The 25,033-nt window shown below is 45.6% G+C and overlaps 1 protein-coding gene across 1 annotated transcript in view; it reads left to right on the forward strand.

The window, feature by feature from the left end:
- ankrd33ba (ankyrin repeat domain 33ba) overlaps positions 1–8,594 on the forward strand; it is a 41,929-nt gene extending 33,335 nt beyond the window's left edge. Inside the window, exons 2-6 of the mRNA XM_034165213.1 lie at positions 2,715–2,844; positions 2,950–3,090; positions 4,612–4,753; positions 4,838–5,036; positions 6,955–8,594. Of these exons, the coding sequence (XP_034021104.1) occupies positions 2,715–2,844; positions 2,950–3,090; positions 4,612–4,753; positions 4,838–5,036; positions 6,955–7,506 (1,164 nt within the window). The 3' untranslated portion in view covers positions 7,507–8,594. The remainder of the gene's footprint in view (positions 1–2,714; positions 2,845–2,949; positions 3,091–4,611; positions 4,754–4,837; positions 5,037–6,954) is intronic.
- Positions 8,595–25,033: the final 16,439 nt, after the last annotated feature.

The raw sequence follows: 25,033 nt of genomic DNA on the forward strand, positions 1-25,033 counted from the left end.
CCAGGTCCCGAGTCCCTCAGGTGGCCACCGTCTCCGCGTGTCGGATCTGGTACTGCTGGCGAAGAGCAAAGACAGTCAAGTGTGGGTGTGTGTACACCCAGTAACAACAACGGTGGGAATTCCACCTCAAATCACACACTCGTGCAGCTCCTGTTTAAGCACTTATCTGGAAAGAGTGAGAGGCGAAGACGTCGGCACTCTCACAAACCACCAATCAGCTGACAAGGCACCACAGGACAACGGCTGCTAACAGAGCACACGTAAGTTATAATTCCTTTAGTACGGCAGAGAATATTACCTCCTTAGAAGAACGATATCTCGGCGACGTGGTGGAGGTGTCATCCTGCTTTTATCCGGGATGAAGTGCAGATGATCGGTGACAGCTGTCACAGTTGATGAGTGACAGCTGTCACCTCGGCTGTTCCTGTGAGGTGGCAGCGCCCTCTAGTGCCTGAAGCCCGCACTTCAGGCAGGGCGCCCTCTGGTGGTGGGCCAGCAGTACCTCCTCTTCTGGCGGCCCACACAACAGGACCTCCCCCCTCAACGGGCGCCCCCTGGCGCCCGACCAGGCTTGTCCGGGTGGCGACGGTAGAAATTGGCCAGGAGGGCCGGGTCCAGGATGAAGCTCCTCTTCACCCAGGAGCGTTCTTCGGGTCCATACCCCTCCCAGTCCACCAAATACTGTAAACCTGCCTGAAGCCCGCACTTCAGGCAGGGCGCCCTCTGGTGGTGGGCCAGCAGTACCTCCTCTTCTGGCGGCCCACATAACACTGATTAACTAAATACCTTTTGAGAGCGTGTATTGTTCTTGTTAATTTGTGAATTACTGTATTATTTATATTCAAATGCGCTCAAAGCCATTCAGGTTTTTTAAAATTTGTATTCCAAGTGTAGATATTTCAGTACACTTTTTTATGTGATGTTGAAAAGTTCTTGCTCCCAAATTCCATTCACAGCTCCCACACCTCTCTCTCTGTCCTTTTTCTTTTCTTTTTCCTTTCTTTTTGTCTCTCTCTCTCATTCTCCTCCTCTGTCTTTTTCTTTTCCCCCCTCTTACTTCCTGTCTCAACTTGTTTATGTTGGTTGAAGAAGTGCAGCTTTCAGATACTCCAGAATTTGCAGACATGCGGGCAAAAAACAAATATGTACTCAGTAATCCACATTATCAGACAGGGAGACTCCTTATTACTGTTTGTGCTGAAAGTCAAGCTTCACAGATTGAGGTAAAACCTTTAGAAATGGTCATTTGGTCAAATTTAATTTATTTTAAATTGAGCAATGAACCAAATCAGCCTCATAAGTTCTTTTTAGTTCATTCTGCAGTTTCTTTACCATCCCGATGGGGTTACCTTTGATCTCATAGTCTCTAATTATGACATCATAAAGATGTGTTGGGGATAAAAGTCTGAATTCTGAGTGTCTTCCTCTGGTGGTTGACACAGATAATAAACGCTGGCGGGATTACATATCCCAGTGGGATCCCCCAGGAGGAGCAGCAGGATGTGACTCTGGTCTGGCCTTTTGCAGCCACATAAGTTATGCAAAGTGAACGGAAGGCAGAGAGCACAGAGAATACCAAAACAACTCCTCTTTCCAGCCAACAAGACCCAAAAGCAAATCCATTACCCACTTTCAGTACTTAATCTCAGTATTTGTGTGGAAGATCACAGCTGAAATAAACTTGCCTCTGCAGTGGCTAATGGGGTTAAAGGCGACTCCGGTTGTTTTCATACCCTCCAATGACTTTGTTACTCCTTTTTTCTCTGGATTCTGCTCTTCCAAGCAGACAGTGGATATGCTTTTGGCCTGTTTGTCCAGTCATTTTGTGGTTGCCTACAAAAGCTGCACTGATGACACTTTTTGACCTGTGTACAAAATGGGTAGTGCATCCAGGGGTATTGCTTTTTGCCTTATGTGCCCACCTATATCTGAACAAAATAACTCAGAGATTTGATCTGATTTGCACCTAACATGTTGAATGATCGATGGTCAGCCAAGGACTAAAACTGCTTAAAAGTCAAAGTCACAGGTTAATGTCAATATTTGGGCCCAGTGCTTACGAACAGGATATTTAGAATTGGCTGGTCCAAGGAGTTGGGCAAAAATGCACCTGTGGTTACTATTAAACACTAATATGAAGTCATGGGCAGCACTGTGGCTTAGCACTGTTGCCTCACAGTGAGAAGGTCATGGGATCGATTCCCACCTGTGGCCTTTCTATGTGGAGTTTCTGTGTTCTCCCCATGTTTGCGTGGGTTCTCTCCGGGTGCTCCGGCTTCCTCCCACATCCAAAGACATGCAGGTTAGGTGGATTGGAAACTTTAAACTGGCAGTAGGTGTGCATGTGGGTGTGAATGTGTTTGTCTGTATGTGGCCCTGCGACAGACTGGCGTCCTGTCCAGGATGTACTCCGCCTCACACCCTATGACTGCTGGCATAGGCTCCAGCCCCCGCGACTCCTAATTGGAGTTAGCGGTTGAAGATGAGTGATGAAGTCATATATCACCTTCCTTATGACCACATGACCATTAACCTTGGATGAACCTGAAAGGTCAAACTTAAGGTCATAATTGTTTAACTCAAATTGTATGGTTGAACATGGCTGAAGTTCTGCCGGTTATGGATAAAGCAGTTCCATTTTTTGGTGATTAGCTCGCTGTTTCATCATCTTCTTCGTTGTCCTTTATCTCTGTTGTCCTTTCGCTCTGCCTCAGATAGGGCTGCTGGTTGCATGTTACCAAGGTTATGTAGATGTCATCATAGCGCTGTCTCAGTGCCCATATCTGGATGTCAACTGGCAGGACAGTGAAGGAAATACCGCTCTCATCACCGCCGCACAGGCAGGTAAGACCCACACGTACAACACAACTATCGCCCATCACTCCTTCTACAGTTACACCAGGTTTACATTACAAACAACAACAACTACAGTACTGTGTTTTTTAAAAGGTCACATAACAATCACCAACTATCTGTTGAACTACTACTCTGGGCTGGACATCGAGCGGAGGAACTGTCACGGCTTCACTGCGGTGATGAAGGCAGCCATGCAGGGCCGTGTGGACTGTGTGCGTGCGCTCATATTGGCAGGTAAGGCGGTGCTGATTTGCAAAGGTTTAGAATGGAATTTAAAAGCAGAAGTTGATAGATTTGCTCAAATAATCTGCTTTGATCAGCGCCAACAACCAACCACAAGCCCTCCTGCTGCTGTTCACCTGAGAAGTGAAGGACATAAACAAAACTTCTGAAATAATGCCCCCAAGAAAAAGGTCAATAGCTCAAGACCACACGTGTCCCATTGTGTCCCTCGTCTATGCTGAATGCTAATGTTAGCTTGTGTCTAACATTGGATTTAAGTTAACGTTCAACTGCTCAAATTCTCAACCTAATCTCTTAAAAGTAATATAAAAGAGAAAAGAGTAAAAAAATATTAATTTAATGATTATAAAAATAATTTTCTGTAGGTCAACAATTGTTTTACCTCTAACCTGTCTGTTGACTCCAGCTAATCGAAATGATAGCTCTTATAACCGCTAATCCACTAGCTAAAAAGTTAACTATGAAAACATAAAACTGATAACTGCAAAGTTTTTTCCTGAGGCTAACAGTAACTGCTAACTATTGTATGAATGTAGTCATGTTGAGTAGACTTGTAATCAAACATTCAGATATGAGGACTGTGTGAGCAAGTGGCTGCCTGTATAGCATGTTAGCATGTCACGCAGCCAACATTCACCATTAAACATCAGTGTGAGAGTTTGTGTTTAATGATGGGAAATTTGGAAACAGTATTCTGTCAGAACACGTCAGAGTGTGCTTATGTATTACTGTCTAACTGGAAAGTTATTTAGGAGCAGCAGAGAGAATAAGCAAAGTGGATAATGCAAGAGAAACACTTGCACAAAACTTCACTCCATCTTCACATTATGAATGTGACATCACTGCTAACAAAGTGGAACATCTGGAATTTACCATATCTATGCAGAAAAATATACAGCACTGCTGCGCTGTGATTATCAAACATGGCTCATCCAACTCAACAAAACAGGACGAAGCTAACAGAGTGATAAATACTGTTCTCTGAAACTGGAATATTTATCAATAAATAGTCTCCTGTGACGTTCGTGCAGATGACATATAAGCTCCGTAAGTCCCTTTGGCTGCTCCCTTGTTTGCACTCGGGGTCGCCACAGCAAATCCAAGGTGGATCTGCATGTTGAATTGGCACAAGTTTTACGCCGGATGCCCTTCCTAACGCAACTCCACATTACATGGAGAAATGTGGTAGGGGTGGGATTTGAACCCAGAACCTTCTGCACTGAAACCAAGCGCATTAACCACTTGGCCACCACCCCTGCAGATGACATATAAGCTCCAGCAGGAACAAACATTTATGATTTAACGGTTGACTTTTTTTTAACCGTTAAAATTTATTAAATTTTTTTTTTTTCTGAGCAGTGGTTTTCAAAGTTACCTGAAAAAACCAGTCTGCAAACACAGGCAATATCTTTGCTAATTAGCTGTTCGCAGATTAGCATAACTGTGCCCACCATTGGCTATACCAACATTTTATGGATGTTTTTAGCTACACTGTCTGTTGTTCTCCACCAGGAGCGGACATAAGCGCAAGGGACTTAAGCCGCCACTTCACTGCCAGGGAGTGGGCGCTGTTTACAGGCCGCTACGAAACGGCGTGGGTAATGGCACGCTTGATGGACCGGCCCTGCCCCTATCAGTTCTGTGAAAGATACAGGTAAAACCCACACATGGAGATATGAAAACACAAAAACTGAAGGGGAAAGTATGCAGAGGGTTAATACCTAATGTGGTGTTCCAGTCTGGAGTGGCCTCCACTGATTTCTCTGGTGGCCAAAGCCAAAGAACATCGCGGATGTCTGAAGCGCCTGTCTGACAGCATGCGGCACTTCTTCAACATTGCAAATGTCACCAACCCTGAGGATCGAGGAGTTATTGACCAAATGGTTTCTGTCACAACTGCCATGAGAAGCCCTTTTATTGCTGTGGCCTGCCACACGGTGAGAACAAATAATTCAACTGTAGCTCATGTTTGCCTCATTACTGCTGAATCTGGCCCCAAGCCAGTGTATGAAGTCATATATGGAAGTGCACTCTAGCACCGTATGTCCAGATATTTCTTCTGGTAACACATTTCCCCAAACTATGATTCTCCCCCCAACAGATCATGTCTATAACTACTATTTAAGGTATATGACTGTATTTAAGATTCCATTGATCTTGAGGTTCTGGTCTTACAGTGATAACTGCCTCACCATTTTTTCCATGCAGCTTGAAGTGTGGAAGGCGTAGGTAACTGAGATGTTTTGCTGGTGCTGGGGTGTGCGTGTTGTGGAATATACAAGTAACAACTCTGAAGTGATTTCCCATGTAGAGACATAATGACGCCATAACCCTCCAATAAAACCAGCGTAAACCCTAGGAGGGGTTGCGTATAATGTCGAATCTACTAGCATTCTGTGGTGTGAATGAAGCTGAATTCTATTGTCAAAGTGATGGTTGATGCATTAAATGTATATAAATAACACACCTCAATTGTTTAACCAATCACTACTGTACACAAGAATGACAAAATTTACCCAATGCATTCAGATTGGCTTTCAAAACACAAAACGGCTACTTTAACCAGATAGGGTAGAACCAGCCTGACCATTGTCATGGATATATTACATCACACTCTGGAGCTGTATCCCCTTGGGAGACTGTAAAAACATCCCGACAAAGCTAAGCTTTGTTATGATGTGACACAATTTATATTGGCCCAGTGTTAGTCAACTACCATAAAATCAATAATGTTTGACATTGCAAGTTCAAACAGTGTGACATCAGATCTATTCATTCAAAGGAACCCAGGACTCTCCCCAGAAATTTAGAGTATGTAATAATGTACCTGTGGGGATGGTGCAGCAATACACCAGGCAAGGTCTAGCATTTTGCTGATGTTTAAAACGTAGCAACTGATGCAGTGATGTCAGATTAAATAAATATTCTATTAAAGGGATCCTGTCATCTGGACTAACCAGTCCAGCCAGTGGCTGTGCATAGCATCACGGAGAATCTGATCAGAATACATTATTTGCTCTGCGTGGAAAATCATTGTAAAGATTTGGTTTGTCAAGTTAGCGAACTTGTTAGTTGGGTTGTTATTGTAGAAGAATAGCCTATATTGTCATTATACATACATACAAGACTTCTCCTTTGCATTTATTTAGATACAATCCAAACAGTAGGGGCAGTAGGCAGCCACAGTTTGGCACCTGGGGACCAACTACAGATCTAGAGGCACTTTGCTCAAAGGCAGAGAAAGGAGGATGACCCTAATGTGCATGTTTGTGATAATGGGAGGAACCCCGGAGTGCACAGAGGAAACCCACACAGACACGGGGAGAACATGCAAACTCCACACAGAAAGGAACTGGGCAATGGTGGAACCAAACTCAGGACCTAGACCTAACCAGGACTTGTTAACATTAAGTAATTACATTGCTAGTTATGATTTACAGTCCTTAACGTATTTACAAGAAAAAGGCAAGGAATTGATTGTCTGTGGCTTACTGGAAAGTCAACCATCCACCTAAAAATGTGACAGCACACTTATGGAAGGTATTACCACTTGAAGAAAAACAATATTTTAAAGACTAGCCTGTTGAGTTTCTCAGTCAGCTGTCACGCACACTCATTGACAGTGCTAGCTTTGTTATGGGCACTTTTCAGGGCAGCCAGGTTACTGGTACAGCAGCCTCCCTTTTGGATGATGTTTTCCTCTGTTGCTTTAAAGGAAACAGTAACTGGCTTATGATTGGGCATCATAGCAGATTTTCATGTTAATTACATCAACTTTAAACTCAGCACAAAATATGCATATTGATTACTCTAGCAAATGATGGTAATAAGTAGATATTATTGATAATGTTTCAGGTGTGTCCTGACAGTCCTCCGTGTGTGGGGAAACGACGTCATGCAGTTCCTGAGATCATCCGTCAACAACGCGTCAAGGAGATCCGCTCCATCAACCCCGATCGTGCAAACAGCTACCGAAAACTGTTCCAGAACTCTCGGGTCACATTGGTGGCCAAGGGTTCAACAGAACGTAGGGCCAGCCTTCAGGTCCAGAGTATAGTACCCAGACACAGGAGCTCCAGTCTGGCTGCAGTTGCCAACAGCAATGGCCTCGAGCTGCGGAGGACCAGCCTGTTACCAGTGCACATGGTGATGAGGAGAAGCAGTGTCAGGCCAGGATTCAGCATCCCCAAGGTCAGGGTGTCCAAAGCCCCCAAACCCACTTATGAACCAGAAAAGATCCACAGGAAGAGCAGCGCCATAGAAGGAGGGGGAAATTTCCTGGAGATCCCAAAGTGGCGATACAAAGAGCTGAAAGAGGAAAGAAAGCGAGCTGAAGAGGCTGAGAGGAAGAGACTGGAGTCGGTAACCAAGAGACAACTAGCTGCTGGAAAGAAAAAAATAGTGTAATGCCTCGAATGTGTAGTAAAGGCACCAGGGTACTTCAAGAGCAGTACAACATTCAGGGAAAACATTTTAAAGCTCAGGCCAAAGTCATGCATGTTCTTTTGGTGTTCTTTGCATTGGACCTCCAACCAAAACGATTATCTACTTCATTTTCTCCCTTGCAGCTCCACAAATAGTCACAATATCACTTGGTGAGCTTATGAATGTTGAAGGGCCGACGTAACAGATCAACTTGGTTTCATTCAGTACTTCTACTGCTATTGGCTGGCATCTTAGTCCATAAATACCACAACTGACAAATCAACTTATTTGCCAAAAGTCACAGTAATACCAACGGATTTATAACAGATGTTAGCATAACAATTGTAATATCATTTTTCATTGCTGTCCACTGAATGTAAGTTTCTTTCAGTGCCCGTATTAATGCAACAACATTATTACGTGATGTTGATTTTCTGGCACAAATCCTACAGTTACATTAGGTACAAATGACAGCAAGCGACAGAGACAAAGCAAGGAAATACCATTCATTTTCAATCAGAGTGGGTGTTTTGCAGCGACAAGAGACAACGGTCACTATGCTGCCAGCTAGGTGGGGGCCAAAATAGATGAGAAGTCTATTTTATGCAATTGCTGAGCAACACAACATGGTGTCAGTCTGTCAATCCCAGTAAAAAGGCAAAGTCAAACAAAAAATAAACCAAAACGCTCTTAAACAGCTGAAATTCTGTATTAATCTAATACGTTTAGCATTATTTCTCATATGTTGTAAAAGTTAGCGAGACATAAACACTGAAATCTAAAACATGGTTTTTGTAACCAGAAAACACCTCAGAAGTGATTTACAAGACATCCTTCAGAGATGTTAGCATGCTAACTAGCGATACAGGAACGTCACAGAGAAAGACGTTGGACTTAAACAAATCAAATTAACTTTGGTTCTTTTAAGCAGTCAAGCATGAAGTAAAAACTCATATAGTAGGGTCATTTTCGGATGTTCCGTGACCATCTTAGCAATGCTGACTACTGCAACTGGATTAAAATATATACGGTAACAGAAATTCCAGATCAAGTTTTTGCGGGGAAAAGAACCCCAACAACAAAAAACAACTTTTTGTTGGGAAAGTGTAGTGACACGGACCCACAACAGGGGGCGTAAATGAACGGACAATGGAAGAAGTCAAATTATAACACTTTACTGGTGTGAATGTCACAACCAAACACAGCAGAATCAGAATGTGCAACAGTCAATTAATAAAGGTGTCGTGTGGGCAGGCTCGACGATAGGAGACGCCCGTCAGGAAACGAACCGGAACCACACGATTTCCACCGCCACCTGAACCAGAGGAATACTGGAGCCGCCAAGTCCCGGAGTCCCCAGGTGGCCACCTCTCCGGCGTGTCGGATCTGGTACTGCTGGCAGAAAGCAAAAGACAGTCAAAGGGTGGGTGTGTGAACACCCAGTAACAATGGTGGGAATGCCACCTCCACCTCTCACTCAACACGTTGCAGTGGTCTCAGAGGAAAAGGAGCGCCGTCATGCACAGCCTCCACAAAAACGACCGGTTCTCCTGCAAACACTCACAATCACAGATTTATAAATCTCACAAAAAAAAGACTGAGAGTAGTACCTCCAGATGAAGATGATATCTCGGCAGTTTGGTGGAGGTGTCTTCCTGCTTTTATACCAGATGTATAGATTAGTGACAGCTGTCACAGATGATGGGTGACAGCTGTACCTCCTCTTCTGGCGGCCCACACAACAGGACCCCCCCCCAACGGGCGCCTCCTGGCGCCCGACCAGGCTTGTCCGGGTGGCGATGATAGAAATCGGCCAGGAGGGCCGGGTCCAGGATGAAGCTCCTCTTCACCCAGGAGCGTTCTTCGGGCCCATACCCCTCCCAGTCCACCAAATACTGGAAACCCCGGCCCATTCGACGGACGTCCAAGAGCCGGCGAACTGTCCAAGCCGGCTCCCCGTCGATAATACGGGCAGGAGGCGGCGCTGGACCGGGTGCACAGAGGGGCGAGGTGTGATGCGGTTTTATCCTGGAGACATGAAAGACCGGATGGATCCGCAGTGAGGCCGGGAGTTGGAGCCTCACTGCGGTAGGACTGAGGACCTTGAGGATGGGGAAGGGTCCAATGAAACGGTCCTTCAATTTGGGGGACTCGACCTGGAGAGGAATGTCCTTGGTGGAAAGCCACACCTCCTGCCCGGGCTGGTAAGTAGGGGCCGGGGACCGTCGACGGTCTGCATGGGCTTTAGCCCTCGTCCGGGCCCTCAACAAGGCCGAACGGGCGGTGCGCCACACCCGACGGCATCTCCGCAGGTGGGCCTGGACCGAGGGCACACCGACCTCTCCCTCCACCAAAGGAAACAAAGGGGGCTGGTACCCCAGACACACCTCGAACGGGGAGAGGCCGGTGGCAGAGGACACCTGGCTGTTATGAGCGTACTCGATCCAGGCCAGATGTTCACTCCAAGCCGTCGGGTGTGCGGAGGTCGTGCACCTGATGGCCTGCTCCAACTCCTGGTTGGCCCGTTCGACCTGTCCGTTAGTCTGCGGGTGATACCCAGACGAGAGGCTTACAGTGGCCCCCAGTTCCCGGCAGAAACCTCTCCACACCTGCGAGGAGAACTGGGGACCGCGATCCGAAACGATGTCTGTTGGTATCCCATGCAGCTGGACAACATGGTGGACGAGGAGATCCGCCGTCTCCTGGGCCGACGGGAGCTTCGGGAGGGCCACGAAGTGGGCCGCCTTGGAGAAACGGTCCACTATCGTGAGTATGGTGGTGTGTCCCCGGGACGGCGGGAGGCCCGTGACAAAATCCAGACCGATGTGGGACCAGGGGCGGTGAGGCACAGGAAGTGGCTGTAGAAGTCCCTGTGCCTTCTGGTGGTCAGCCTTGCCCCTGGCGCAGGTGGTGCAGGCCTGGATGTAAGCCCGGACATCAGTCTCCAGGGACGCCCACCAGAAGCGCTGCCGGACTACTGCCACGGTCCTACGCACCCCTGGGTGGCAGGAGAGTTTGGACCCGTGACAGAAGTCCAGGACGGCAGCCCTGGCCTCTGGTGGGACATATAGTCTGTTCTTCGGTCCTGTTCCGGGACCCGGGCTCCGTGCCAGGGCCTCCCGGACGGTCTTCTCCACGTCCCAGGTCAGAGCAGCCACGATAGTGGACTCCGGGAGAATGGGTTCCGGTGGATCCGACAGCTTGGTCTTGACTTCCTGTTCATGCACCTGGGACAGGGCATCCGATCTTTGGTTTTTGGTCCCGGGGCGGTAGGTGATCCGGAAGTCAAAACGGCCGAAAAACAGTGACCAGCAGGCTTGCCTGGGGTTCAGTCGCTTGGCGGTCCTGATATACTCCAGGTTCCGGTGGTCAGTGAAAACCGTGAAAGGCACCAACGCTCCCTCCAGCAGGTGTCTCCACTCCTCAAGGGCCTCTTTCACCGCAAGGAGCTCTCGATTGCCCACGTCATAGTTCCGCTCTGCTGGGGTCAACCTGCGGGAAAAATAGGCACACGGGTGAAGAACCTTATCGGTTTCTCCGCTCTGGGATAGCACGGCTCCTATCCCTGAGTCAGAGGCGTCAACTTCAACCACAAACGGACGACCAGGATCGGGCTGCACCAAGACCGGTGCAGTCGAGAACCGGCGTTTCAACTCCCTAAACGCGGCTTCGCACCGATCCAACCAGGTGAAGGGAACTTTTGGTGAGGTCAGGGCCGTCAGGGGGCTAACAACCTGACTAAACCCATTAATGAACCTCCTGTAGAAATTTGCGAAGCCGAGGAACTGTTGCAGCTTCCTACGGCTTGTAGGTTGGGGCCAGTCTCTCACCGCTGCGACCTTGGCCGGATCCGGGGCGACGGAGTTGGAGGAGATGATAAACCCCAGGAAGGACAAAGAAGTGCGGTGAAACTCACACTTCTCGCCCTTCACAAACAACCGGTTCTCCAACAACCGCTGCAGGACCTGACGTACATGCCGTACATGGGTCTCAGGGTCCGGAGAAAAGATGAGTATATCATCCAGATATACGAAGACGAATCGGTGCAGGAAGTCCCGCAAGACGTGATTAACCAAAGCTTGGAACGTCGCGGGGGTGTTAGTGAGGCCGAACGGCATGACCAGGTACTCAAAATGACCTAACGGGGTGTTAAATGCCGTCTTCCATTCGTCTCCCTTCCGGATCCGAACTAGGTGGTATGCGTTCCTAAGATCCAACTTTGTGAAGATTTTGGCTCCATGCAGGGGGGTGAACACTGAATCCAACAAAGGCAACGGGTATCGGTTGCGAACCGTGATCTCGTTCAGCCCCCGATAATCAATGCATGGACGAAGACCGCCATCTTTTTTTCCCACAAAAAAGAAACCGCTCCCATCGGAGAGGTGGAGTTACGGATCAGCCCGGCAGCTAAGGAGTCCCGGATGTAGGTCTCCATCGATTCGCGCTCAGGTCGGGAGAGGTTGTACAGCCTGCTGGACGGGAACTCCACGCCTGGCAACAAATCGATGGCACAATCATATGGACGGTGCAGGGGAAGAGTGAGTGCCCGATCCTTGCTAAAAACGTCAGCAAGATCGCGGTACTCAACCGGCACCGCCAACAGATTGGGGGGTACTTGGACCTGCTCCTTAGCCTGGGAACCGGGAGGAACCGAGGATCCCAAACACCTCCGATGGCAGGTTTCGCTCCACTGTACCACCACCCCGGACGGCCAATCAATCCGGGGATTGTGTTTCAACATCCAGGGGAACCCCAGAATCACACAGGAGGTAGAAGGAGTCACAAAAAACTCAATCTCCTCCCTATGATTCCCTGACACTACCAGAGTTACTGGTGGTGTCTTGTGTGTGAGTAAAGGGAGTAGGGTGCCATCTAGTGCTCGCACCTGCAATGGTGTAGGTAGCGCCACCAGAGGGAGCCCTACCTCCCTGGCCCATCTGCTGTCTAACAGATTCCCTTCTGACCCTGTGTCTACCAGTGCTGGGGCCTGAAGGGTTAAATCCCCACTAAGGATTGTAACTGGGAGTCGTGCGGCAATATGTGTGTGTCCCACGTGAATTTTTTGGCCCACCCTAAGCCCAGTCTCTAGGGGCGGGCGTTGGTGTTTAACCGTTCGGGGCAATCGCTCAATTGATGCTCCATTGAGCCACAAACAAAACACGCCCCGCGTGGAAACCTCCTCTGTCTATTAGGTGGTCTAAATGTGGCCCTGCTCGTGTCCATAGCTTCGTCAGCAGGGGGAGCTGTCGCCCCACGGGACGTAGATGCCAGAGAGCGTGGGAAGGGCGGACCTTTCTCGGACCCGGAAGGAAGAGGGACGGCGCGCCCGGCCACGTCCTTCGTCTCGTTCCCGACGGCGTTCCTCCAACCGATTGTCTAACTGTATAACGAGATCAATAAGCCCATCTAATTCCCGCGGTTCATCCTTGGCCACTAGGTGCTCCTTTAGGACTGACGACAGTCCGTTTACAAAGGCGGCGCGGAGCGCAGCGTTATTCCAGCCGGACCTCGCAGCCGCTTATGCAGTCGACTTCCGCATCGCGGCTGCGCTCCGGCGTCCCTGTCTCATCGACAGCAGCACGGTTGAAGCGGTCTCTCCCCTGTTAGGGTGATCAAACACAGTTCTGAACTCCCTCACAAACCCAGTGTATGTGTGAAGGAGCCGTGAATTTTGCTCCCAAAGCGCCGTAGCCCAAGCGCGTGCCTCTCCCCGAAGCAGAGTGATCACATAAGCTATTTTGCTTGCATCTGACGCGTACATGACGGGACGTTGTGCGAAGACGAGCGAACACTGCATAAGAAAGTCAGCGCACGTCTCCACACAACCTCCGTACGGCTCAGGAGGGCTTATGTATGCTTCAGGGGATGGTGGGAGGGGTTGTTGGACCACCACTGGAATGTTAATATCTAGCACAGGATCGGCAGGAGGAGGAGCTGCAGCAGCACCCTGAGCGCTCGCTGCCACTTGCGCGGAGAGAGCCTCCACCCTGCGGTTCAGGAGGATGTTTTGCTCGGCTATTTGATCCATTCGAGCCGTAAAGGCGGTGAGAATATGCTGTAGCTCACCAATCACGCCTCCTGCAGATGCCTGCGCTTCCTGCTCTCCCATTGGTTGTTCAACAGCCTGGTGACGCCCCTCGGAGTCCATGACGCTGGCCGAGATATCCTGTTGGGAAAGTGTAGTGACACGGACCCACAACAGGGGGCGTAAATGAACGGACAATGGAAGAAGTCAAATTATAACACTTTACTGGTGTGAATGTCACAACCAAACACAGCAGAATCAGAATGTGCAACAGTCAATTAATAAAGGTGTCGTGTGGGCAGGCTCGACGATAGGAGACGCCCGTCAGGAAACGAACCGGAACCACAGGATTTCCACCGCCACCTGAACCAGAGGAATACTGGAGCCGCCAAGTCCCGGAGTCCCCAGGTGGCCACCTCTCCGGCGTGTCGGATCTGGTACTGCTGGCAGAAAGCAAAAGACAGTCAAAGGGTGGGTGTGTGAACACCCAGTAACAATGGTGGGAATGCCACCTCCACCTCTCACTCAACACGTTGCAGTGGTCTCAGAGGAAAAGGAGCGCCGTCATGCACAGCCTCCACAAAAACGACCGGTTCTCCTGCAAACACTCACAATCACAGATTTATAAATCTCACAAAAAAAAGACTGAGAGTAGTACCTCCAGATGAAGATGATATCTCGGCAGTTTGGTGGAGGTGTCTTCCTGCTTTTATACCAGATGTATAGATTAGTGACAGCTGTCACAGATGATGGGTGACAGCTGTCACCACGGCTTGTTCCTGAGGCGGCAGCGCCCTCTCGTGCCTGAAGCCCGCACTTCAGGCAGGGCGCCTTCTGGTGGTGGGCCAGCAGTACCTCCTCTTCTGGCGGCCCACACAACACTTTTACATGGATTAACGTTAGCTGATGTGGCTGATTAACCAGCTGGTTTAGTAATACAAGCACAGTTCGCTCTATGGTAGACAGAGGCACAAACCGGAAATGGCACAAAAAATCTGCCCAGTGGGGAAAAAGCTGCAAACCGGATAACATTGTTATAAAAAGCCACAAACCGGAAATGGTTTTGCTCGTTCATGTCCGCGACATATACGTATTCAAATATTAAAAATCAGTCAAGCGTAAAACTGTTTTAAAATGTTTACTGAAAATAACAGCTTAAATTGCAAAATGTACTTATCTTTACGTCGTGTAGCAGCGACTGTGGGATACTTCCCTGTTTGCTATTGCAGAGCTGGTGGCTACAGCGAGTAGTCAGTCAAGCATATATGGACAAAAAACACAGAACTACTTCTGGTTGTTTAAAACCGTCGTTGGTTTGACCAACTGGTCAAACCATAAAGATGGACATTTTCAGCTTCCAGTGTTTGTGCTCAGGATGAACTGAAAATCACCAGCAGCTTTCCGAACAGTTGATGAATAAATCATTCAAGTCATTAAGAGAAAGAAGGAGGGAGCTTTGCAGTGCATGATGCACTGAATACCCAGGGAATGAGATACTTGAAATATTTCTTGCTAACTTTATTTTCATATTTATTGCTTTTTAATGCAGATAAGCCAAGTCTTTATTTGTTATTCATTGAATGCTCATTGTGCACGGGGTTTTGTTTTGTTGATTGATTATTGTTGGGGTGTTTTGGAGGTGTGGGGTGTAGTGTTCAGATGCACTGAGTCGGATGTTGTTTCAAATGCTAACCTCAGCAGAAATACATCCATCTGCCTAAAATATTAGAGTCTCCCAACTGAGTTGGGCCTGCTCTTATTTGGACCCTGCTCTTGTGACGCGCCTTGAGATGACCTGCATTGTGATTTAGCACTATACAAATAAATTTAACTGAACTGATGCAGTTTGTTCACATTATGGATTAATGTTAAAAATTTTCCCTAAATGGGAATAAAAGCTAACGAATGTGTCACATTGGATCAATATGTTTTTGTTTTTGTTTGTTTGTTTTTAAAAGCTTCATATGAATGGCATTTCATGGAAATATTTTAGATGCAGTCTGTTTTGTTTTTAGGATAATGTTATATATATATATATATATATATATATATATATATATATATATATATATATATATATATATATATATATATATATATATCTCAGGTCTTGCCTATCAGGTACACACATGTTGTAAATCACATATTACAGATGTATCTTGTCATGCTTGTGTGTCAGTCTTTGATGAGCACACCCTGTTTGTGAACAGCATGTAACCCACAATTTGTCATATTGTCATATATATATTTCATTATGAAATTTTCACAGAGGATTCACATCCTGATAGGCACGAACTGATTCAATTTTCAAGGTCAAAGGTCAAAGTCAGGATAAAAACTAGTCCCTATCATTTCCCTCAAATATTGTTCACAAGTCCCTATCCTTTAACAATGAACAAATTTTCAAAAAAATCATAACTCTGTCAAAAAAGATTTAATTTCTTTCATATTTGACAAGATTATGTAGGATGGTATTCTTTATCAATGGACAATGTTTGATCCGAATGTAATTATGTGAATTTTACAGATTTTGTGGCCATTTAAATTTAACATTGATTTCCTGTTTAATGTATATTTTACATTATATCTTATTTGCCCCAATTTGCCCCAATCACTCTCATATGTGAAAGTGAGGTGTGGACTGGCACTCAGTGGCAACCCTCCCTCATGATGAACAGACTATACATGGCCTATACAGTGCATTGCAAAAAAACTTAGCCCCATCCCCCCAAGTGGAGCTCCTTCTCCCAACCATATGAGAGTTACACAAATGTTCATGTCAGCTATGCATCCAACATTTGTCAACATTTATAGCTTGTAAATTACCTACAGGGTTTGCCACAATCGTTTTGTGTGTCTGCCCGCGAGTAGCTCAGTGGCTCATATCAAGTTGGAGCCCTCTGCAGGCCTGGAGGAACAAACTGTTTACCCATTAGTGCAAATGTTCTCTGATAAAAACTTGGGATTTCAAGAGCTGATCTTGTATTATTCAAGTGATAATTGGAATTCATCTGACATTTTTTTTTTCCAGCCTGTGTCCTCGGGCACACCTGCTCCTGTTCAATAGTTTGTTGTGCTTCTTTGTACATTGGACAAACTGTCACGCTCACATGTAAAGTCAATAAATACACTCAGTTAAAATGAGGCCACCCGGTCTGAAAGTTTCCAAATCAGCCGACCAGTATGGTCAGCTGCAGCTATGCCGATTAACGCAACCGCAGACCATCAGGCAGATCGACTGACTGAGACATTTGGTGCTGCAAATGGCACTGACAATAATTTACACACAAATAAAGATGGATGGAAAAGTCTAAACGATGGTCATCTAATTTGATACTGTGATGTGAGTGTTGACCTGCACACAGAAAAACCGGTGACAGAAAGGCGGCGTAGTCGCTCTGTGTTACCTCCAGTAACCACCAAATCAAAGGCAGGGTCCTGCATTTGGTTCAGTCAGACTGCAGGGATGTTGTGCAGGACTGATTCTGATTCTGATTCTGTTCTGTCTGAGTTATTTTCATTAGTTACTTCATCCAAACCATCAACATGTCTATTAGACCCCATTCCTACCAGGCTGCTCAAGGAAGCCCTACCATTAATTAATGCTTCGATCTTAAATATGATCAATCTATCTTTATTAGTTGGCTATGTACCACAGGCTTTTAAGGTGGCAGTAATTAAACCATTACTTAAAAAGCCATCACTTGACCCAGCTATCTTAGCTAATTATAGGCCAATCTCCAACCTTCCTTTTCTCTCAAAAAGTCCTGAAAGGGTAGTTGTAAAACAGCTAACTGATCATCTGCAGAGGAATGGTCTATTTGACGAGTTTCAGTCAGGGTTTAGAATTCATCATAGTACAGAAACAACATTAGTGAAGGTTACAAATGATCTTCTTTTGGCCTCAGACAGTGGACTCATCTCTGTGCTTGTCCTGTTAGACCTCAGTGCTGCTTTTGATACTGTTGACTATAAAATTTTATTACAGAGATTAGAGCATGCCATAGGTATTAAAGGCACTGCGCTGCGGTGGTTTGAATCATATTTATCTAATAGATTACAATTTGTTCATGTAAATGGGGAATCTTCTTCACAGACTAAGGTTAATTATGGAGTTCCACAAGGTTCTGTGCTAGGACCAATTTTATTCACTTTATACATGCTTCCCTTAGACAGTATTATTAGACAGCATTTCTTAAATTTTCATTGTTACGCAGATGATACCCAGCTTTATCTATCCATGAAGCCAGAGGACACACACCAATTAGCTAAACTGCAGGATTGTGTTACAGACATAAAGACATGGATGACCTCTAATTTCCTGCTTTTAAACTCAGATAAAACTGAAGTTATTGTACTTGGCCCCACAAATCTTAGAAACATGGTGTCTAACCAGATCCTTACTCTGGATGGCATTACCCTGACCTCGGATTGTCTTACAGACATAAAGACATGGAAGACCTCTAATTTCCTGCTTTTAAACTCAGATAAAACTGAAGTTATTGTACTTGGCCCCACAAATCTTAGAAAGATGGTGTCTAACCAGATCCTTACTCTAGATGGCATTACCCTGACCTGGCTGACCATCCCTGAACCATCCCTTAGTTATGCTGCTATAGACTTAGACTGCTGGGGGGTTCCCATGATGCACTGAGTGTTTCTTTCTCTTTTTGCTCTGTATGCACCACTCTGCATTTAATCATTAGTGATTGATCTCTGCTCCCCTCCACAGCATGTCTTTTTCCTGGTTCTCTCCCTCAGCCCCAACCAGTCCCAGCAGAAGACTGCCCCTCCCTGAGCCTGGTTCTGCTGGAGGTTTCTTCCTATTAAAAGGGAGTTTTTGCTTCCCACTGTCGCCAAGTGCTTGCTCACAGGGGGTCGTTTTGACCGTTGGGGTTTTTCTGTAATTATTGTATGGCTTTGCCTTACAATATAAAGCGCCTTGGGGCAACTGTTTGTTGTGATTTGGCGCTATATAAATAAAATTTATTTGATTTGATTTGAATGTTGATTTATCAGAAAACTATGGTTTTTAAAAAATGGGCAATCCTTTTTTCTACTTAACCGCATATAAATTACACTCAACAAAAATATAAATGCAACACTTTTGGTTTTGCTCCCATTTTCAAGATCTAAAACTTTTTCCACATACACAATATCACCATTTCCCTCAAATATTGTTCACAAACCAGTCTAAATCTGTGATAGTGAGCACTTCTCCTTTGCTGAGATAATCCATCCCACCTCACAGGTGTGCCATATCAAGATGCTGATTAGACACCATGATTAGTGCACAGGTGTGCCTTAGACTGTCCACAATAAAAGGCCACTCTGAAAGGTGCAGTTTTGTTTTATTGGGGGGGATACCAGTCAGTATCTGGTGTGACCACCATTTGCCTCATGCAGTGCAACACATCTCCTTCGCATAGAGTTGATCAGGTTGTCAATTGTGGCCTGTGGAATGTTGGTCAATCAATCAATTTTATTTATATAGCGCCAAATCACAACAAACAGTTGCCCCAAGGCGCTTTATATTGTAAGGCAAGGCCATACAATAATTACGTAAAAACCCCAACGGTCAAAACGACCCCCTGTGAGCAAGCACTTGGCGACAGTGGGAAGGAAAAACTCCCTTTTAACAGGAAGAAACCTCCAGCAGAACCAGGCTCAGGGAGGGGCAGTCTTCTGCTGGGACTGGTTGGGGCTGAGGGAGAGAACCAGGAAAAAGACATGCTGTGGAGGGGAGCAGAGATCAATCACTAATGATTAAATGCAGAGTGGTGCATACAGAGCAAAAAGAGAAAGAAACACTCAGTGCATCATGGGAACCCCCCAGCAGTCTAAGTCTATAGCAGCATAACTAAGGGATGGTTCAGGGTCACCTGATCCAGCCCTAACTATAAGCTTTAGCAAAAAGGAAAGTTTTAAGCCTAATCTTAAAAGTAGAGAGGGTGTCTGTCTCCCTGATCTGAATTGGGAGCTGGTTCCACAGGAGAGGAGCCTGAAAGCTGAAGGCTCTGCCTCCCATTATACTCTTACAAACCCTAGGAACTACAAGTAAGCCTGCAGTCTGAGAGCGAAGCCCTCTATTGGGGTGATATGGTGCTATGAGGTCCCTAAGATAAGGTGGGACCTGATTATTCAAAACCTTATAAGTAAGAAGAAGAATTTTAAATTCTATTCTACAATTAACAGGAAGCCAATGAAGAGAGGCCAATATGGGTGAGATATGCTCTCTCCTTCTAGTCCCCGTTAGTACTCTAGCTGCAGCATTTTGAATTAACTGAAGGCTTTTCAGGGAACTTTTAGGACAACCTGATAATAATGAATTACAATAGTCCAGCCTAGAGGAAATAAATGCATGAATTAGTTTTTCAGCATCACTCTGAGACAAGACCTTTCTAATTTTAGAGATATTGTGTAAATGCAAAAAAGCAGTCCTACATATTTGTTTAATATGCGCTTTGAATGACATATCCTGATCAAAAATGACTCCAAGATTTCTCACAGTATTACTAGAGGTCAGGGTAATGCCATCCAGAGTAAGGATCTGGTTAGACACCATGTTTCTAAGATTTGTGGGGCCAAGTACAATAACTTCAGTTTTATCTGAGTTTAAAAGCAGGAAATTAGAGGTCATCCATGTCTTTATGTCTGTAAGACAATCCTGCAGTTTAGCTAATTGGTGTGTGTCCTCTGGCTTCATGGATAGATAAAGCTGGGTATCATCTGCGTAACAATGAAAATTTAAGCAATGCCATCTAATAATACTGCCTAAGGGAAGCATGTATAAAGTGAATAAAATTGGTCCTAGCACAGAACCTTGTGGAACTCCATAATTAACCTTAGTCTGTGAAGAAGAAAATAATGGTAGGGCTTCCTTGAGCAGCCTGGTAGGAATGGGGTCTAATAGACATGTTGATGGTTTGGATGAAGTAACTAATGAAAATAACTCAGACAGAACAATCTGAGAGAAAGAGTCTAACCAAATACCGGCATCACTGAAAGCAGCCAATGATAACGATACGTCTTTGGGATGGTTATGAGTAATTTTTTTTCTCTAATAGTTAAAATTTTATTAGCAAAGAAAGTCATGAAGTCATTACTAGTTAAAGTTAAAGGAATACTCGGCTCAATAGAGCTCTGACTCTTTGTCAGCCTGGCTACAGTGCTGAAAAGAAACCTGGGGTTGTTCTTATTTTCTTCAATTAGTGATGAGTAGTAAGATGTCCTAGCTTTACGGAGGGCTTTTTTATAGAGCAACAGACTCTTTTTCCAGGCTAAGTGAAGATCTTCTAAATTAGTGAGACACCATTTCCTCTCCAGCTTACGGGTTATCTGCTTTAAGCCGCGAGTTTGTGAGTTATACCACGGAGTCAGGCAGTTCTGATTTAAAGCTCTCTTTTTCAGAGGAGCTACAGCATCCAAAGTTGTCTTCAATGAGGATGTAAAACTATTGACGAGATACTCTTTCTCACTTACAGAGTTTAGGTAGCTACTCTGCCCTGTGTTGGTATATGGCATTAGAGAACATAAAGAAGGAATCATATCCTTAAACTTGGTTACAGCGCTTTCTGGAAGACTTCTAGTGTAAAAGTAAGTCCCTTCGGCTGCTCCCTTGTTTGCACTCGGGGTCGCCACAGCAAATCCAAGGTGGATCTGCATGTTGATTTGGCACAGGTTTTATGCCAGATGCCCTTCCTGACGCAACTCCACATTACATGGATAAATGTGGCAGGGGTGGGATTTGAACCCAGAACCTTCCGAACTGAAACCAAGTGCATTAACCACTTGGCCACCGCCCCTGCTTAAAGACTTCTAGTGTAATGAAACTTATTCCCCACTGCTGGGTAGTCCATCAGAGTAAATGTAAATGTTATTAAGAAGTTTTCAGGGAGTTTTCAGGGAATACTGTTAAGTCTTCAATTTCCATACCATAAGTCAGAACAAGATCTAAGATATGATTAAAGTGGTGCGTGGACTCATTTACATTTTGAGCAAAGCCAATTGAGTCTAATAATAGATTAAATGCAGTGCTGAGGCTGTCATTCTCAGCATCTATGTGGATGTTAAAATCGCCCACTATAATTATCTTATCTGAGCTAAGCACTAAGTCAGACAAAAAGTCTGAAAATTCACAGAGAAACTCACAGTAACGACCAGGTGGACGATAGATAATAACAAATAAAACTGTTTTTTGGGACTTCCAATTTGGATGGATAAGACTAAGAGCCAAGCTTTCAAATGAATTAAAGCTCTGTCTGGTTTTTGATTAATTAATAAGCTGGAATGGAAGATTGCTGCTAATCCTCCGCCTCGGCCCGTGCTACGAGCATTCTGGCAGTTAGTGTGACTCGGGGGTGTTGACTCATTTAAACTAACATATTCATCCTGCTGTAACCAGGTTTCTGTAAGGCAGAATAAATCAATATGTTGATCAATTATTATATCATTTACTAACAGGGACTTAGAAGAGAGAGACCTAATGTTTAATAGACCACATTTAACTGTTTTAGTCTGTGGTGCAGTTGAAGGTGCTATATTATTTTTTCTTTTTGAATTTTTATGCTTAAATAGATTTTTGCTGGTTATTGGTGGTCTGGGAGCAGGCACCGTCTCTACGGGGATGGGGTAATGAGGGGATGGCAGGGGGAGAGAAGCTGCAGAGAGGTGTGTAAGACTACAACTCTGCTTCCTGGTCCCAACCCTGGATAGTCACGGTTTGGAGGATTTAAGAAAATTGGCCAGATTTCTAGAAATGAGAGCTGCTCCATCCAAAGTGGGATGGATGCCATCTCTCCTAACAAGACCAGGTTTTCCCCAGAAGCTTTGCCAATTATCTATGAAGCCCACCTCATTTTTTGGACACCACTCAGACAGCCAGCAATTCAAGGAGAACATGCGGCTAAACATGTCACTCCCGGTCCGATTGGGGAGGGGCCCAGAGAAAACTACAGAGTCCGACATTGTTTTTGCAAAGTTACACACGATTCAATATTAATTTTAGTGACCTCCAATTGGCGTAACCGGGTGTCATTACTGCCGACGTGAATTACAATCTTACCAAATTTACGCTTAGCCTTAGCCAGCAGTTTCAAATTTCCTTCAATGTCGCCTGCTCTGGCCCCCGGAAGACAATTGACTATGGTTGCTGGTGTCGCTAACTTCACATTTCTCAAAACAGAGTCGCCAATAACCAGAGTTTGATCCTCGGCAGGTGTGTCGTCGAGTGGTGGTAAACGGTTAGAAATGTGAACGGGTTGAGGGTGTACACGGGGCTTCTGTTTAGGGCTACGCTTCCTCCTCACAGTCACCCAGTCGGCCTGCTTTCCCGGCTGCTCGGGATCTGCTGGAAGGGAACTAATGGTGGCTAAGCTACCTTGGTCTGCACCGACTACAGGGGCCTGGCTAGCTGTAGAATTTTCCACTGTGCGGAGCCGAGTCTCCAATTCGCCCAGCCTGGCCTCCAAAGGTATGAATAAGCTACATTTATTACAAGTACCATTACTGCTAAAGGAGGCCGAGGAATAACTAAACATTTCACACCCAGAGCAGAAAAGTGCAGGAGAGACAAGAGAAGCCACCATGCTAAACCGGCTAAGAGCTAGTAGCTGCGCTAAGCTAGCGGATTCCTAAAGACACACAAAGTGAATAATGTGTAAATAATTTAGAGGTGATTCAGCAGAGGGAGTGCTTTAGTTAAGGCACGTGAAGATTACACTGTGAAACAAATTGTTATCTAGGTAACTAGATCAATCTAACTACGCAGATTAAACAGCTAACAGATACAGCAAAACACCGCTGTGCTCCGGAACAGGAAGTGATACAATACCGCAGTGAGAGCCAACCACCAGTAGAGGCAAGCAAGAGCCCACTCCTCTTCAATGGCTGTGCGAAGTTGCTGGATATTGGCAAGAACTGGTACACGCTGTCGTATACGCCGGTCCAGAGCATCCCAAACATGCTCAATGGGTGACATGTCCGGCGAGTATGCCGACCATGCAAGAACTGCGACATTTTCAGCTTCCAAGAATTGTGTACAGATCCTTGCAACATGGGGCCGTGCATTATCCTGCTGCAACATGAGGTGATGTTCTTGGATGTGTGGCACAACAATGGGCCTCAGGATCTCGTCACGGTATCTCTGTGCATTCAAAATGCCATCAATAAAATGCACCTGTGTTCTTCGTCCATAACAGACGCCTGCCGGTACCATAACCCCACCGCCACCATGGGCCACTCGATCCACAACATTGACATCAGAAAACCGCTCACCCACACGACGCCACACACGCTGTCTGCCATCTGCCCTGAACAGTGTGAACTGGGATTCATCCGTGAAGAGAACACCTCTCCAACGTGCCAAATGCCAGCGAATGTGAGCATTTGCCCACTCAAGTCGGTTACGACGACGAACTGGAGTCAGGTCGAGACCCCGATGAGGACGACGAGCATGCAGATGAGCTTCCCTGAGACGGTTTCTGACAGTTTGTGCAGAAATTCTTTGGTTATGCAAACCGATTGTTTCAGCATCTGTCCGAGTGGCTGGTCTCAGACGATCTTGGAGGTGAACATGCTGGATGTGGAGGTCCTGGGCTGGTGTGGTTACATGTGGTCTGCGGTTGTGAGGCTGGTTGGATGTACTGCCAAATTCTCTGAAACGCCTTTGGAGACGGCTTATGGTAGAGAAATAAACATTCAATACACGAGCAACAGCTCTGGTTGACATTCCTGCTGTCAGCATGCGAATTGCACGCTCCCTCAAATCTTGCGACATCTGTGGCATTGTGCTGTGTGATAAAACTGCACCTTTCAGAGTGGCCTTTTATTGTGGGCAGTCTAAGGCACACCTGTGCACTAATCATGGTGTCTAATCAGCATCTTGATATGGCACACCTGTGAGGTGGGATGGATTATCTCAGCAAAGGAGAAGTGCTCACTATCACAGATTTAGACTGGTTTGTGAACAATATTTGAGGGAAATGCTGATATTGTGTATGTGGAAAAGGTTTTAGATCTTTGAGTTCATCTCATACAAAATGGGAGCAAAACCAAAAGTGTTGCGTTTATATTTTTGTTGAGTGTAGAAAACAAATAAGTTAGGAAACTGAAGAGGGAAGTATCATCTGGTTGGTAGCATTAATTTGAAACTATTTAGAGTATGTTGACCAAACATATCAATCATTTCCTTTTCATCTGTTCCTCTTCTAATCATATATATACACCAAATAGGCTTTTTAATATTAAATTCAAATGTCCACAAAATCCACAATCCAGATTAGATCCAGATCCAACTTTGAAAGTGAGTGTCACTCTGCACCTTACTTTCAAATATGAGAGCAATTGGGACATGTTTGATTAAAATATAATGTAAAATATACATTAAAATGGGTTTTCAGTGTTAAATTTAAATTGCCAGGAAATCTGTCATCTGGATCAAACTTTGTAAGTTGATAAAGGACACCATCCTACATACCCCGATCA

The sequence above is a fragment of the Thalassophryne amazonica genome, chromosome 1 (genome assembly GCF_902500255.1).
Source record: "Thalassophryne amazonica chromosome 1, fThaAma1.1, whole genome shotgun sequence".
In the NCBI taxonomy this organism is placed as follows: Eukaryota; Metazoa; Chordata; class Actinopteri; order Batrachoidiformes; family Batrachoididae; genus Thalassophryne; species Thalassophryne amazonica.